The sequence below is a fragment of the Hermetia illucens genome, chromosome 3, assembly GCF_905115235.1.
Source record: "Hermetia illucens chromosome 3, iHerIll2.2.curated.20191125, whole genome shotgun sequence".
NCBI classification, from domain to species: Eukaryota; Metazoa; Arthropoda; class Insecta; order Diptera; family Stratiomyidae; genus Hermetia; species Hermetia illucens.
The window spans coordinates 16,659,683-16,676,382 of NC_051851.1; the positions used below are offsets into that span (position 1 = coordinate 16,659,683).

Consider the following 16,700-nt stretch of genomic DNA (forward strand, 5'->3'; position numbering starts at 1 on the left):
CCTCCGCCCACACAGGCGACGCGTACAACAATTTGGACCGCACGACCCTGGTTATCAGCAGCCTGCTACACTGTTTTGGCCCATCTCCGTTCGGCATCATCCTGGCAAGGGCCGTGGTGGCCTTTGCAGCTTTTTCACAGGCGTACGATATATGCCTTTTGAAACTCAGCTTGGCATCGAGAGTCATGCCAAAGTATTTGACGGTCGGCTTTGCCAACTTGCAGACTGATCGTATTTCTTTGCCGGCGATTTGTAATGCGGATTACCTCCGTCTTTTCCTCCGCCAGGCTCAGTCCGGCCCCCTCAAGCCGGGACCTTACAGTCTGACCCTGAACAATGTGCGAGACCAGATAAAAGTAGCAGGATCATTCTCGAGGCCATTCAACACCAACAACGGTCTAAGACAAGGGGATGCTTTTCCCTGGAGAAAGTGATACGAGAGGCACTAACCTTATCAAGTCCACCCAACTATTGCATAGGACTAGAATCTTGCCAGTCTTCATGTATTTCTCGAAGACCTGGGTTCTTAGCAAAAAAATTGCGAACTCTTGGTCGCGTTCGAGAGAAGAATTTTTGGCCCCCTACATGAGGATGAACGATTCCGTAGCCTACATAACGACGAAATCTATGAGCGATACCACGACCGTCTGGTTGTGGATAAAATCCCGCTCAACAGATTGCGGTGGGCGGGTCAACTAATCAGTATGGATGGGGATGATGAGAGATGAGAAAAACAAAACGAGAGAGACCCTGCCTGAGATGGAGCGATGGCGTAGGTCAGGACGACAGATAGCTTTTAGGGATTTCGAGTTGGTGGACCTCCTGGCGTATGGAGTTCCTCAGTAAGGCAGGCCTAGACCGGATACTGGGCCCTTGATGATGATTTATTAACCTCCTCTCTTCCTCCTCCATTCAGATACAAAAGTATCTCTTCCCGCTCGATAGGTCCAGCAACCTAAAGGATCACTAAAAACTACTTACAATTACTTCTCCTTTTCTTACAGCTACTACGGTTTCTTTGATGTACGTAATCCAAACATGATGATATGCAATCGGGACCTAATAAAACAAATTGCGGTCAAGGACTTCGATTACTTCGTCAATCATCGAACCATTCTCGATGCTCAGGCTGAACCATTGTTCGGGAATTCTCTGTTTTTCTTGCAAGATCAGAAGTGGAGAGATATGCGAGCTACTTTGAGTCCTGCGTTTACTGGGAGTAAGATGCGTTTGATGTTCCAAATGGTGAATGAATGCGGGCACAAAGCCAGTAAATACTTGAGGACTCAAGCAGACTCAAAAGGGCCAATAGAAATGGATTTGATGGATTTCTTCACACGTTTCACTAATGATGTGATTGCAATCTGTGCATTTGGAGTTGAAATAAATTCACTAACGGAAAAGGATAATCATTTCTACAACATGTCTAGGAAAGCAACTAACTTCACGGGACTGACCGCATTAAAATTTTTCCTGTTTTCCAATTTTCCGCGACTGATGAGGGTGAATCTTTTTGTTTATTATTGCTTCATTTACAGGAGTGACAGCTCTTTATTTTCAGTTGCTCAGAATAAGATTGTTTGACGAAAGTTATGCAAACACTTTTAGCAGTTTGGTTTTGGATACAATGGAGGAGAGAATCACGAAAGGAACCCTTCGGCCCGACATGATTAATCTTCTTCTTGAGGCTCGGAAAGGTACCGTGCAAGTGGCTGATCTGGGCACTATGGACTCAAATGAGGGATTTGCAACTGTGGAAGAAGCGAAGGTGGGTCAAAAGGCGGTCAGTCGTCATTGGACAGACGACGACTTGGTATCACAATGTTTCCTGTTCTTCATTGCTGGTTTTCTACCATCGTCCATTTTAATGTGCTTCTGCGCTCACGAGGTAATGGAAAATCCTGACGTCCAGAAGAAGTTGATTGAAGAAATCGACCACGTACGTGAGGAACTCGGTGATAATCCTTTAACGTATGATGTCCTTCAAAAGATGAAATACATGGACATGGTTATGAGTGAAACACTAAGGAAGTGGCCACCGACAATGGCGATTGATCGTGTCTGTAGCAAACCCTACGTTCTCAGAAATAAAGATGGTGATGGGGTTAAACTTAACAGGGGAGACATTGTATCTATTCCCATAGTTGGACTACATCACAATCCTGACTACTTCCCAGAACCAGATAAATTCATACCAGAAAGATTCAGCGATGAAAACAGAAATAATATAAAACCGTTGACATATCTACCGTTCGGAATTGGACCAAGGGGTTGCATTGGTAAGTAGTTACTTTTGTCGGTATATGATCCCATGAAGTTCCAGATATTATATATCGTCTTCTTGTAAACTTATTTCAGGTTCCAGGTTCGCTCTGATGGAGAGTAAGGCAATCCTCTTCCATTTGCTGTCGCAATTCACATTTGAAGCTTCACCAAAAACTCGTGTCCCCTTGGAAGCTGCTAAATCAGAGTTCCATCTTCTACCCGAAGGGGGTTCCTGGATGAATTTGAAACCTAGAAGCTAATTTATGGTATTATCTTAGGTTCTGAAGTTTCGCGGAAACTATTAATGCGGTTTTACTTTAGAAATTAAGTAACACGTCCTTTGTTAGTAGAATACTTAGAAAGACTTTGGGGATACAAGTCCTAATCCTGCTTGTTATTAAGTAAATAAAACTCTAGAGGCAAACTCAAAGATTACCTTCATTAATAATGGCTACAACTACGTTTGTCCTGTACGAAGGATGGCGATAAAGAGGGGAAGACAAACTCCTCGCGAAATACACCAAAATTCCAAAAACGCCTCAGATACACAGTTACCGACGAGCGTCTCTTGACAATCTCGGTAAACCCCAGTAGAGAAAACCTCTCGCAGCGATGCTCAGCGAACAGGTTGTCAATTATAGTCAGCTGCGTCGAGTTCTTGCCGCTCCTCCTCCGAGTTTACACACCTGGTTAGGCCATTTTTGCAATCTAGGCTGGAAACCAGCGAGCAGTGTTTGAGGGACACCCAGCAACAATACTGACAACTTTGGGACCAAATTGATAATCCAAGCTAATCAGACTACAGAATATTCTTCACCATAGAGGCGGAAGGCTCAGACCAAAATGAGCGAAATACATCATGGACTTAACAACTACAGCTTCGAGCTAAGCTTCTTTGTGAACCGTGAAACCATCGCGGTGGCCAACACTTCCAGCCTTACACTGAAGCTACCCAAGATGTCGCTGACCAAATTTGAAGACAACTATCTGCATTCCACACAGTTGTACGATATTTTCACGGAGTCGGTTTACAATCAACCCAACGCCAAAAAGTTAGTATGTCTTTTAGAGATCTCCGAAGCCGCCTACACTACTACACTATCAGTTGAACGATAATTAGGGACCGTTATAATAATTTGAAGCTGTGCCGTCATTGGCAGGCACTTATCACAAGCCACCATTGTAACCGAGACTGCAGCATCTATCAAGGAACTGCACGACAACACACTCAAAAATGAGCTCCTCATTTTACAACCGTGGAGGCAGAAAAGGATGACGCAGTTCTTCAGAGCCTCAGGATGAACTCCAAATACGCACTTAGGTAGCTTTCTATCTTCGGTTCGTCATCTAGTATATACTGCGATACTTCAGATAACGGAACAAGACCGATTTCTTCAAGGGAGTATTTCATGCCGTTCACTATCTAACACACCCAGGCAGCCGGAAAACGAATAGGATAGACATTGCAAAATATTTCCGGCTATTCATCGCATGCCAGAAATGCAAAACTCCATGTGAGGAAAAAGGTAGGCGTGTTCCGTGGTCTACCAAACATTTCTGCTCAGTCTGGTGCCGAGACCCTATGTTGAGAGTGTATTCTACTCTTTAGTATGCCGGCAATCATAATTACCGACCAGACAATGCAGTTCGACTCCTCCCTTTTTCTCGAAGTTAAGCAGACTCTTCGGCTTCAAATGCCACCGGATAAAAGCATATTACCTGCAGTCCCTTGGGATGCTGAAAACATGACGCAGGACGTTAAAATCCTGCCACTCATCCGATTTGACTTCCGGACAGCTAATCGCGACGAATTTACTGCAAGTCGTGCGGAGCTGATATACGGGGGCAACCTAAGACTCCCTAGCAACCCTATACTCGACAATAGGTCGAGCCTCAACATCTCGGGTTGTTGCGTCTGCTCAAGGACGTAAATTACTCTCGCTTATTCCCCATAGTATCCAAAAGACACATAGATCCGCGGAAGGATACCTAATCTGAACATCTACCATACTTAGCTACCAGCTACTCCCACTTGATGATGCAGGAAATATCCCCTCGGGCATGCACCCTTGGAACTACTCACAAATATATCCAGGCTGGATTTCATCAAATGTAATGTGTTCAGTACGCTGTCCATACCCAGAACTTGGTTGTCGCGTATTCTGCTGTAGATCCTCTGAATCTTGTCTGTGATTACTGCAGGAGTTATCGTCACATTCTGAGACTTCTAAGACGTGTTCGGGCCTCTTTCTTGGTGGGGGAATAGCCCCTGGATAATTTTTAATAATAGAATAAGGCGCGTAATTTCCAAAGTCGTCCGACCACAATTCTCCCGCAGCTTCCTTACATCGTTCCTTTTTGCTTCGCTGAATAACCTGCCTGCGATTTTCGTGGGCTTCCTCATATGCATGCTCTTTTTGCACCTGATCTATTCTACTTACCGCCCTCTGAGCCATTCGTTTGGCCCGGTGTCAGGCTAATCCTAGGTTGGCCAGTTCAAAATTGTCCCAGCAGTTGGCTTTTCTATTAGGGAGTGTACATCTCCTCATCTCTTTCATGCGTCACCTGTTTTGGCGATGCCTTGTGTCCCACGGAGAGCCTTTTCCGTGGGCCGCCTGAATTAATAGATTTGTCTAGTCATAATGAGAGAAACGCGACTACGACTGGTTTGTCAGTGGTACTATTACCAAATACTTTCAGAAGATGGAAGAAGATAGCTTGGCAAAAGGAGAGGAGACTGTAGGTAAAATTTTACTTGTCAGTATCTTCTTGTCCACCTCTACCATGGAAAGCGGAAGAAAGAAAGAAAAGCGGGTGATGTGAAGGAAACTGCAGGCTGGACGGCTTTAACCTGGGAAGCAACATACAATGGGAAGTACTACGAAAGAAAGCGATGTTTCTTGGAAGTGAGGATATGGGCACCACTAGTTATGGGAGTATTCACAGAAATCGAACGCATAGAAGCGGAGCTTTTTGAAGAAGGTTCAGACAATTTGGAAAACTAACGAGATCTACACTGGACCTAGCAGACTCTTCAGTTTAAGGCAGCTTTTTACCACATAGCAGGATCTTCAACGATGAGAAAATGTCAAGACCGAGAGCCTGTGTCCTGATATCAAATATATTAGAAACAACCATGCTGAAATAATTTTGTACCCAGGACCTAACTGTCGTCATCTCCTCATAGTTGCCTCTGTGTACCATTTCTATCATTCTCTGCATTCCCGGCCAACCGAAGACTTAAGGGGTTTGATAACGTAGTGTTGTCAAGTTGTCATGACCTCTTAGGAGGTTGTGGTGAAAACGGTCAACATATTTGTTGGGAAAATTGTAAGCCTACACAATGACGAAATCTATGAGCGATACCATGACCGTCCGGTTGTGGATAGAATCCGGCTCAATAGGTTACGGTGGGCGGGTCACTTAATCCGTATGGATGAGGATGATCCCACCCGGAAAGTCTATAAGGGCAATATCTATGGTAGAAAAAGAAGACGAGGCAGACCCTGCCAAAGATGGAGCTATGGCGTAGGTCAGGACGCCAGACAGCTTTGAGGGATATCGAATTGGTGGACCTCGGCGCAAAACCGGGATGTCTGGAGTTCCTTATTAAGGCAGGCCTAGACTGGATACCGGTTGTTGCGCCGTTGATGATGATGATGATGAAAGTTGTGAATGCAGGAGAGAAACGATATTGCTTCATCACTTCAGCTGTGAAAGTGCCTCAACGGCTGTACAGCTAAGGAGAAATAAAGTAACTGAATTTACACTTCTAAAATGTTAGAGGTGATTACAGACTGGCGAGTGATAGATGAAATCTCGTTGTCAGACCACAGTCACTTGAAATTTAGTCCGACTATCGAAGATGAACAGAAAAACATAGAATCCTGGAAAAATGAATTGGGTTACGTTCTAGGAGCTCCTCAGCAACAAAATGCAGCTTTTTTTCCTTTGGTGATGGAAGATCAATTGGAAACGGATAATCAAACATTTCTAGCTTGTCGTATTACCCAAGGCAAACACAGTAAAATGGTTCCCTGGTGAAACCGAGAAAATCAAAATTCAATAATCAACCAGACGACTTCAGAACCGGCTTCCAAAAGCAGTAAGAATGAACACTGATTAAATCGCAGCGTGAATATAAGATGCTCCTTAAACGCCCTTAATGATTTTCCAGTAGGACATACGGTTAAGAACTGGAAGGCGACAGAGAGATTTCAACGCTATGCAGAATCAGACGGCCAAGTTGGGCTCTCCTACTTTTTTATCCATAAACGTGGAAAAACTAGGACAAACTTTCTCATTCTTAAAAGTGGAGGGTAGAATGCGTGCTGGGATATACTGAAGCCTTTTGGATCGATGGTTCGAAAACAGAAAAGAGCCCTCGAGCAGGAGTCTGTCTTCCGAATGAAATCTTTTTTTTTACCGGCTGTGAATATGTCAAATATCAAATTTCTAGTGCTGATGAATCACAAAGGGGGAAAATTCCGTTAGACTTGCTGTCCAGTACAATGAATTACTACGATCTGAGTGCGCAGGGGTTATGCTTCTCCCAACCTGAATCGGTACAGATACTTCTACTAACCATCGTATTTTGACAGAGATCATATCAGGGAGTACCTAATTTCCCCGTGTAGTCGCTGAATCCATTGCTTAACACGATGCTGAATCTTCTCCAGTGATTCTCTCCCCCATTTCTGCCAGATTTAGGTGTCGTATATCGTTTTCATGTAGACTCCCTTTTCTTCTCTCATACAGGCATCCTCCGATTGCTCCCACAGGCAAAAGCTTCCTACAACATCAATGTTGCTTAAAATAGTGTTTCTAAGGATCGGGTAGGTGAATGCGTTTACGCTCAGAGTTTTGGACAACCGCAACAGTACACCACGAACCACCAACCGTCAAACCAGAGCATTCCTGTTACGAACAGGAGGGAAGAGGAGGAAGGGAACTGTTAGTTCAAGGAAACCGATGCCATCCGGCCCCCACCGGTCAAGTTCTATCTTCTTTGAAACAAACGGAACCCGAACGTACTGTCCAGCATGGCACTACCAGTCAGCACTCCTAAGCATCTCCCCGACAATGTTAACTAGAGAGTGCTCGTCAGTGTTTAAATAAAGTTGCTAACTAAACTCCTAACAACATCCTTAAAAGAAGGCGGCATCGACATTGTCCAAAACCCCATTGGAAACCCACAGTCAGAAGATTATTCCTTCCCAATTTTGTGCAGGTAAGACTAAAAACTTCCGTGCTCACTTAAGAGCTGCGTGAGGAAATAGACAATCTCAATATGCTTTCAATTCAGTAGCATATTGAACGGTTTATAACCGAGTCCCCGTTTTCCTCGTCGGTTAAGTCCTGTCAGCAGCGAAGTTGGCTTCTGTTTATCGCACTGCGGGGTCTCCTTCTGGTTGATTTGCACTCTGTCGTTGGGCTATATGCCACCTTAGGTCGTTTAGATGTTGCATCTGTGACACTTCTTCCGGAGCTCGGCGAATTCCACCGTCCACCAATGCATGGAAGATTTGCCACGCTTTGATGATGTTTTCATGTTCATAACTGAATGTACGACAGTGTCAGCTACAGGGTCACCACCCGCAGGAGCGTCCGCCAGCACGGCTCCACCTGCTCTAAGAGCTTCAATAAATCTTCTGACATTCGACTTCGCTACCCGACATTCTACGCGCATGACGAGCTCCAAGCTAGGGCACATCGAGAGGTTGTGTCAATTGGACGCAATATATGGTCGCTTGCCGAGAAGTCTTCCAGAATTTCCCACCCTTCCATTAACGCCACCAGTACTTCCGATGCAAAGTTACGTCGGATATTCTTCTCCTCAGCCTCCACTTTGGTGTCTAGAATGGAATCTGGAATGTTTCCAGAATTCGTTTCTCTCTCGAGTTTGTGTGAGGCGTGAACCCATTCAAGTGGTCTGGCAAACATGATCCGTCCCTCCGTGCCCCCCCCCCCCCCCGAATTTTCCGTTAACATAATAAGCAGAGCTGGCGATCTAGTCAACCTTCGTACCCCCAACTTTTCTTTAGTGCTCCATTATTCGAGTGGACTTTAACTTTAGGCAGAGGCTTTTCTGTCGGCGCTGCCTGGGTGGATTACTGGGGCTTCCGGATCGAGATTACTGGGGTTGCTGGACCGAGGTTTTTATTGTGGGTATCCCGATATCTCGTTGGGTATTTCAGCCCTTTCTGCCTCCTTTGCTGTGCGCTGCATCCGGTGCCGTATTTTCCTATTCCTCCATTCCGACCTCCTCAATTTTATAATTTTTTGTCTTCATAAAAGTTTTACCAGCGCATTGTGCGTAAGGAAGCGAAATAGTCAGTAACGGATGTATCGTCGAGAACAAAGCCCCTACCTGAGTTCCCTGAGGCTTAGCTGATCCTAGATCTCACGTGCGAATCAGCGCTCTCTCGAGGCTTCAATGTACACTTTACCCAACCAGGGACTCCTGATGTATGCCGCAACTATCACCTTGGCAGGGTTAGGCTCATACTACTCCATCGAAGTCGGCAAAGAGTTGTCAACGGCTCTGAGCTCGCACTCTGTTCCCGCGTGTATCGGTCATTAGCAGTTTGCTATACCCCGCGAAACTTTCTCGACGATACCTCCTAGCAGATATAATGACAGCTAAGGGCTCAGAACTATTTCCTCGGCATCTCGGGGATGCTACTTCCTGTATGGTAAACGACTCATTAAGGATCGCTGAAGACTCCTGAGCCTAAAATAGTGAAGAGCAAACTACTTCGACTACAAGCAATCTCTGGTTGTAGCTTGGGCCTCCAGTGTTAAGCATTATCCGTGCAATCGATAGACTGGCATTCGCTGCTTTCTCGCAAGCATAATTCAGGAATGCCTCGAAATTAGTCTCAATCATCACCTCTGGTACTTGATAACCGTCCTTAAAGTGATGGTTTGGCTATCAACTCGAATAGTAATCGTGTTTCTTCTTTTTTGGTTGATAATCAAGACGGCGCCCGCCTTTTATTCTGCTAGGTGAAGCTTAATCCATTCCAGGTACGTTTTTTATGGAAATGTTGGCTTCATTAGGGCACACTTCAATATCCTCTGGTCGTTTCTCACAGCCAAAACTTTGACGAAACCGATTATCATAGCTTCCTTGGGCATGGTGTGGAGATCACTCCACAAGAGAAAATCTGGGATACTCCTGCCGTGACAGTGAAGACGAATTTCGCTCCTTTTCGCTATATTTTTAATACTAACAATATCGGTATTCACCTGGCCATACTACCTAAAATGTTTTCCGAGCAAATACTCACTCGTCAGGAGCAGGAAATTATCGAAGACCTTGTCGTCAGGCAGATGTGCAAGGGATGGCCTTCGAAACTTGTGTTCACCGGGATACGCTTTCGATCAGGTCTTATACCAGTGGACTGTTCCTAAATTGCCAGGCTGGGAAGGGACAGAACTGTCAAAATGTGCTGGGAATGATATACCAGGAGCACACATGGTGGTAATTTTACTCCCAAAAGTAGCGACAATAGAGGCGGAAGATCTGATGGGCCTCCTAATCGCTCAGAATGAGGATCTCCATATGCGATTATGGAGAGTCTTCAGAACCAAGGTAGAGGGAAAGGGTGAATCCCTCCCGATTGGGGTAGATGACCGATCCCCGGAGGCAACCAAACGTCGTAGTTGCCATATCCCTATCCTAATCCCTAACTATCGATTGGCAACATACCCATGCATGTGCACAAAGAAACGCCGAGGAAAGAAACTTCGGAGGAGACACCGGGTAAAAAGCATACCGAGGTGCTCGAAGAAGTCTCGAAAGCCATTAAGGTGGAAAGGACTAAATCAACCAGGGAAGTAGACCCGCTGCCCAGTAAAGAGCAGAAGATGGACGACCTAGGCCTAGAATTTTTGGGCTCAAGGGGGACAGCGACGCGCAGGAAAGCGCCATGTCGGAGGAGGAGGGCGATACTCCGACAGTGGAGAAGAGCTCCAAACAATAACGGAGCCAATGGCCAGCACTAGGATAGCCCAGATAAACCTCCATCATGCGAAAGCTGCATCTGCGGTAATTGCAAGAGCAAGTTCCAAGGAGAACTTTGGGTGTACCGGGGGCAGATTCGCGGTCTGCAGGTAATTTGGGACCGCTCTTGCGAAAAACCAAGAGCTTTCAGAGTTCCTGATTGGGGACTTCGTGGCTATTCAAGTCTCATTGAAAGCCGGGAGGAACACTCGAGAGGCAGTCGTGGCATCGGGATACTTCCCAGGAGACGAAATCCGGGTTCCATCGGAACTACTCGCGAAACTGGTGAAGTACTGTGAGAAGAGGGCGTTATCACTTCTCCTCGGCTGTGATGCAAACACCCATCACGAAGTCTGGGGAAGCAGCAATACCAATCGAAGAGGTGAGTACTTCTTGAATTTTTTCTTAGCAATAAGTTAGAAATATATAACTTATGGAACACTCGAACGTCTGTGACTAGCACTAGACAGGAGGTACTAGACATAACCCTAGGAAATACTCTAATGAACGGGATGGTCAGGAATTGAAGAGTGTCGGAGGAGCCTTCTATGTCTGATCACAGAATAATCAGATTCGACATCGAGGGTAACTCCAAAATAAAAAGAATAATAAGGAATACCAGGACAACGGATTGGGAATCCTATGCAACGCACTTCAGCTACAACATTGCCCACCTTCAAGGGGGTGCTGACATCAGGAGCGAACTGGAACCAGAAACAGTGGTAGAAAACCTCAACACAGTCGTCATTGCCGTTTATGAGGCCAGCTGCCGGCTAAGACAGTTAAGTCATCAAAGGTTGTACTATTGTGGAACAGGAACCAGGCCAGATTAAGGTATAAAAATACACTGACTGCGTATAGCAACACGATCAGGGAAGCAAAACGGAATAGCTTCAGGGAATTCTGTGAAGGGATCGAACAGATCACAGAAGCAACTAGGCTTTACAAAGCTGTAGCCAAAGACGGGCAATATCCTCTGTCTGTGTTAAGAAGGAAGATGGAATATTTACCGAGAATAAGGAGGACAGGGTACACCTGCCTCTCAGAACTCATTTCCCGGGGTCCTACCCTATGGTGGCAGGCAACAACATTCTGCCTGACATCCCAACAATGAATAAAAGGAGAAGAAAGGACAACTGGAAACTAGCAAAAGAGGTATGCCCAGAAGTTAGGCTAAGGTGGGCAGTGGGAACTTTTAAACCACTAAAATCACCCGGAGTAGATGACATTTTCCCAGCACTAATCCAGAAAGGGTTACGAATCATCTTAGAGTCCCTTCTGAGGGTGGTAAGAGGGAGCATAGCACTGAGATATATACCAAGGGCATGGAGACGGGCAAAAGTGGTGTTTATTGGGAAAGCGGGTAAAAAGGATCCTTTTCACCCTAAATCTTTCAGACCAATTTGCCTAACATCGCTCCTACTCATAACGGTGGAGAAGGTCTTAGACAAATATATCAGAACTAACATTCTAAAGCGTAACTCCCTACATAAGTGTCAACATGCTTATCGGGCAGGACGGTCAAATGAAACTGCTCTGCATCAGCTTGCGGATATACTAAGGGATGCCATAGAAACAAAAGAAATAGCGCTCTCTGGGTTTTTGGATATCGAAGGAGCATTCCTCAACACATCGCACACAGAGATAATAGATTCCCTAAGCCGCAAGGGAGTGGGGAACACCCTGGCGTTCTGGATGGGGAAAATGTTAGAAAGAAGGCAAATAGAAGTACCGACAGGTACAAATTCTATTGTGATGAACACTATTCAAGGTTTTCCAAAGGGCGGGGTACTATCGCCGCTTAGGTGGAGTATGGTAGTGTACGAACTCCTGGACGTGCTAACAAATACTGGAATACAGGTCCATGGTTACCCGGACGACATTGTTTTAATCTGTAGGGGCAAATATGAAGATACCCTATGTGATAGAATCCAAATTGGATTACCAGTGTCTGATGCAGGAGGGTGGGACTGCGGATCAATCCAGCCAGAACCACAATAGTACCACTCACTAGGAGACGTAAGCTTCATCACCTGAAAGCCATAAGGTTACATGAGATGTAGGTGAAACGAGAAACAGAGATCAAATAATTGGGAATCACGCTAGACCAAAAATTACTCTGGAAGACACATGTCGGAAGCACCTGTTGGAAAGCCACGAGGGCTCTGATGACTTGTACGTCCATAACAGGAAAAAATGGGGTTGCAGCCCGAAGATACTACTTTCGATATGCACTGCAATAGTAAGGCTAATAATTACCTATGGAGCGGTAATCTAGAAAGAACCGAACTCAGCACACAAGCCAGGGAATTATACAAACTCTAAAGACTAGTTTGCGTGTATATCAATGGGGCAATGAGAACATGCCCAACGGCATCCTTGGAGGTCCTTCTGGCAGTAATCCCTCTCCATCTGCACATACAGATGCAGACAATCGGGCCATAGAAGGAACCACGAAGATCCTCGTGAATGGCTTCACTATAGCAAAAATAGGCGGAATATCTATTTACAGCTGTTATGCGGCTCCAAGCCTTACGACAGAGGAGTTCCATTCTTTGGTAGAGAGGCTAGCAACAGACGCACAAAACCATAGTCATAAGATAGTGGCTGGAGATTTCAACGCATGGGCTGAAGAATGGGGCAGCCGAGAAACGAACGCAAGAGGACAAATATTACTCGAAGCTCTTTCTCGTCTGAATCTTGTAGTGGCTAACACTGGATGCGTGAACACTTTCCGTAAGAGAGAAATGGGGTCCGTGATAGATGTCACTTTTGTAAGCAATGTTTTAGCTAAGGATCCGCAGTGGTATGTCAGTGACACCAGGCCATCATTTTTTAAATCAGACATGGTAAACGAATGAAATGGTCTCGGACGAGAGCTGAAAGGTGGGCAGCTAATAGGTTTGACGAGGAGATTTTCGGAGAGGTTCTGCAGCAAAATACAGCTTTGCAGATTGGCGAGAAGTTGCGAGGAGCATGTGACGCATCCATGCCAAGGTATGTTGTATCACAGAAGCGAGTTCCGAACTTTTGGTGGAATTCTGAAATCGGAGAATGCCGCAAGGCCTGCCTCAAGGCCAGAAGGCGTAGTCAGCGAAATAGAAACCAATCTGGACACGAGCAATTACATGAAGAATATAAAAACGCTCGGAAGGAACTACATGTGGCCATCATGAAAAGTAAAAGCGAACACTTTAAGCGACTGTGTAATGGAGCTGACACGAACCCCTGGGGTGGCGCCTATAAAACCGTAATATCGAAAGTTAAAGGCAAACGCCCCCTACCGATCTCTTCCCCTACTCTGCTTGATGAAATAGTAACGGATCTTTTCCCACAGAATGTGAGTACCGCTAAACTTCCCACTGTCGATATAGACACCGCCGAAGTTCCCATGGTAAGCGAAAAGGAGGTCCTCGAAGCTGCGATAAAATTGTGGGAAATAAAGCACCTGGCTTGGATAGCATCCCCAATAAAGCTCTGAAGGCAGCAGTCAAAATAGCTCCAAATATGTTTGCCGAGGCGTTCACCACATGCCTTAAAGAAGGAGTATTTCCTACACAATGGAAGAAGCAGAAATTAATTCTAGTCCCCAAGCCAAACAAACCTTTGGGTGAAGCTTCGTCCTACAGGCCGATATGCCTTCTAAATAATACTGGCAAACTATTCGAACGAGTAATCTATAGCAGATTAATTCGAATTGCCGAAAAGGATGGCGGTTTCTCCGAAGATCAGTTCGGTTTTCGAAAGGGGAGGTCTACAACGGATGCACTTGTCCTAGTAGCTAACACAGCTAAGACCGCACTTGACGAGGGGAAATGTTGTGCAGTGATTACATTTGATGTGAAGAATGCCTTCAATTCCGCTAGAAGGAGCAAGATACTTGAGTCCCTAATTAACTTAGGCGTGGCGAAGTACCTGTTGCGTATTGTTGCCGACTTCCTAATCGATAGGATTCTGTGCTGCGAATCAGATGAAGGAATGAAATCCTACCAAACGACATGCGGAGTTCCACAAGGGTCTGTCTTAGGGCCACTCTTGTGGATTATTATGTATAACGGGGTACTGACCCTAGACCTTCCTACTGGTGTGGCCTCCGCTGGTGTGGCGTCGATATTGGTGTAACGGTTGTTGCACGCCTTCTCGAGGAAGCCGATGAGATTAAAGCAGTCTATGAGATTAAATTCTGGTTAGAGAATGCTGGTCTACAGCTCGCAGAGCGGAGAAAGTGCGCTTCCATGAAGATCAAAGTTGGAACGCAAACAATTTATTCCAAGCCTGCACTTAAGTACTTAGGTGTAATGATTGACCAGAGGTTGAATTTTAGATTGCATGTGGAGGGTGCAGCAACCAAGGCATATAACATCGGAGCGCTGGTTGCGAGAATGCTACCAAATATAGGTGGCCCAAGGCCGAGCCATCGACTCCTTATTTCAAGGGTGGTCAGTTCGATCCTACTGTATGCAGCCCCAAATATAATAAATAAGAAAAAGATTGGAGCTGCATATCGCATAAGTGTACTCCGAACATGTTGCGCTTACAGAACAATTTCCAATGAAGCAGCTTGCGTAATAACAGGAATGATCCCGATTGAGATTCTGGCGAAAGAAATACAACGACTTTACGATCGAACGTACCTCACCGGAGAATCTCCTGCCCGTCGGCGACAGTTCGCACGAACTGAAACTGTCGCGGAATGGCAAGAGAAGTGGGACGAGTCAGAAAAAGGCCGTTGGACTCACAAAATCATATGGGATATCCGGAAATGGATCGAGCGACCTCACGCCGAAGTGGGTTTCGACCTAACTCAATTCTTGAGTGGACACGGAGGCTATCGAGCATATCTGTATCGATTTGGGCGTGATGATTCGCCATATTGCCCACAGTGTGCAAACATTCCACAGGACGTAGAATACGTCTTTTTTCACTGCCCCAGATTCGAAACCCAAAGGGCTTCATTAGAAGCTTCAATCGGGGAGCACTTTACACCCGAAAATATCATGGAGCTTATGGTGAAAGCCAAGGGGATATGGACCGAAGTTGAAAAGTGATTACAGCCATCGGAAAGAAGCTTAGGCAGGAGGAAGTCATCCGAAAGAATGAACGGGAGAGGAACACGAATGTTGACATGAGCGCAGAATAAATTCTGATCCAGCCCCGCGACGTAATACCAAATGGGAGTCCCGCGGGGAGAGTGGAAGGAGAAGGAGATGGTTTTAGTGGGTAAGAGTCCCACATAACCGTGTGGCAGGCGCCTGCGGTAGCTTTTGAAGCTTTCCACCTTCTATCGGAAAAAAAAAGATGCAGGCAAGGAGGGCAATATTCAGGATGGCCGGGAGTATCAGTGAGGCGGGGAGCTGCCAAAACCGATAAGAAGTTTGAAACACGTTGGAGTAACAAGGCAAACTGGGAGAGTCTGGCTGCGGCATACGGCTTAAACCAACAACTGATCGCTTGGTACACTGACGGATCCCTCACAGCAGAGGGAGCTAGTGCCGGTGTCATTTGTCCAAGGAAAATGTACTTAGAGCCAATGGGTAGGTACACTAGCATATTCCGGGAGGAAATATTCGCCATAGACAAATGTGCCTCCTTTAATCTGCAAAGGAACTATAGGGAGCAGAACATTGCTTTTCTTACCGATTGCCAAGCAGCGATCAAGGCGCTTAGGTCCAACCAGGTGAACTCTAAACTGGTATGGGAATGCCTTGAGAGACTAAATACACTTGGCTTGTCCAACAAGGTCTGGATACTCTGGGTTCCAGGTCATGCTAGGTTGAAAGGCAACGAGGCAGTGGACGAACTAGCCAAGAAAGGAGCAAGAATGCCTTTACATGGACCAGAGCCCTTCTATAGAATCAGAAACGGTTTCATGGCTATGACATTAAGAAATGAAAAGAAACGGTTGAAGGGGGTTTTTGGGGGGATACGAGCCCAACACCAGCACAAAGGATTGCTTAAACCTCATCAAAAAGAACCTCCGAATCATAGTGGGAATTCTTACTGGTCACTGTCGGCTAAACTATCATTCTAAGGAAGCTAGAGATATCTCTGCGGACACTATCTTCAGGTTTTGTGCAGAGTGTGAGGAAACCTCTATACACGTCCTGGGACAGTGTCCGACACTTGCGCCATACATACCAGATACAAAGTTGGAAGATCTGGAAGTAGGGAATATACTAAAGTTCCTGACGGTTATAGGCTTGCTTGAGATACTTTTTTTTTTTTGTGCGTACACGGAGGTGGAAAATCTTAGAAAGATACGTCCGCCGCAGCGCCGCCGCCCGAACGGCGGAACTACAGCGGGCGCGTGTGGAATTCACATCCACTAAAAACCACCTCCGGTCTCTCCAGCCCCAGCCCCGCGGGACCACCATTGAGGTATTACTTTGGGGGGGATAGGTTTGCTCTTAGGCACTCATCCTTCTCC

General features: G+C 45.8%; 1 protein-coding gene across 1 annotated transcript; it reads left to right on the forward strand.

The window, feature by feature from the left end:
* Positions 1 to 1,004: 1,004 nt before the first annotated feature.
* Positions 1,005 to 2,525, forward strand: LOC119650875 (probable cytochrome P450 9f2). The gene is made up of 3 exons (XM_038054041.1): positions 1,005 to 1,503; positions 1,562 to 2,279; positions 2,359 to 2,525. Exons 1-3 carry the CDS (start codon positions 1,039 to 1,041, stop codon positions 2,523 to 2,525), a joined length of 1,350 nt encoding a protein of 449 aa, XP_037909969.1. The 5' UTR covers positions 1,005 to 1,038.
* Positions 2,526 to 16,700: the final 14,175 nt, after the last annotated feature.

Coding starts and splice junctions, on each gene's coding strand:
- LOC119650875 (XM_038054041.1), top strand. CDS start 1,039: ATGATGATATGCAATCGGGACCTAATAAAACAAATTGCGGTCAAGGAC. Junction 1,504..1,561: donor ATTTTCCGCGACTGATGAGG/GTGAATCTTTTT, acceptor CTTTATTTTCAG/TTGCTCAGAATAAGATTGTT. Junction 2,280..2,358: donor TGGACCAAGGGGTTGCATTG/GTAAGTAGTTAC, acceptor AACTTATTTCAG/GTTCCAGGTTCGCTCTGATG.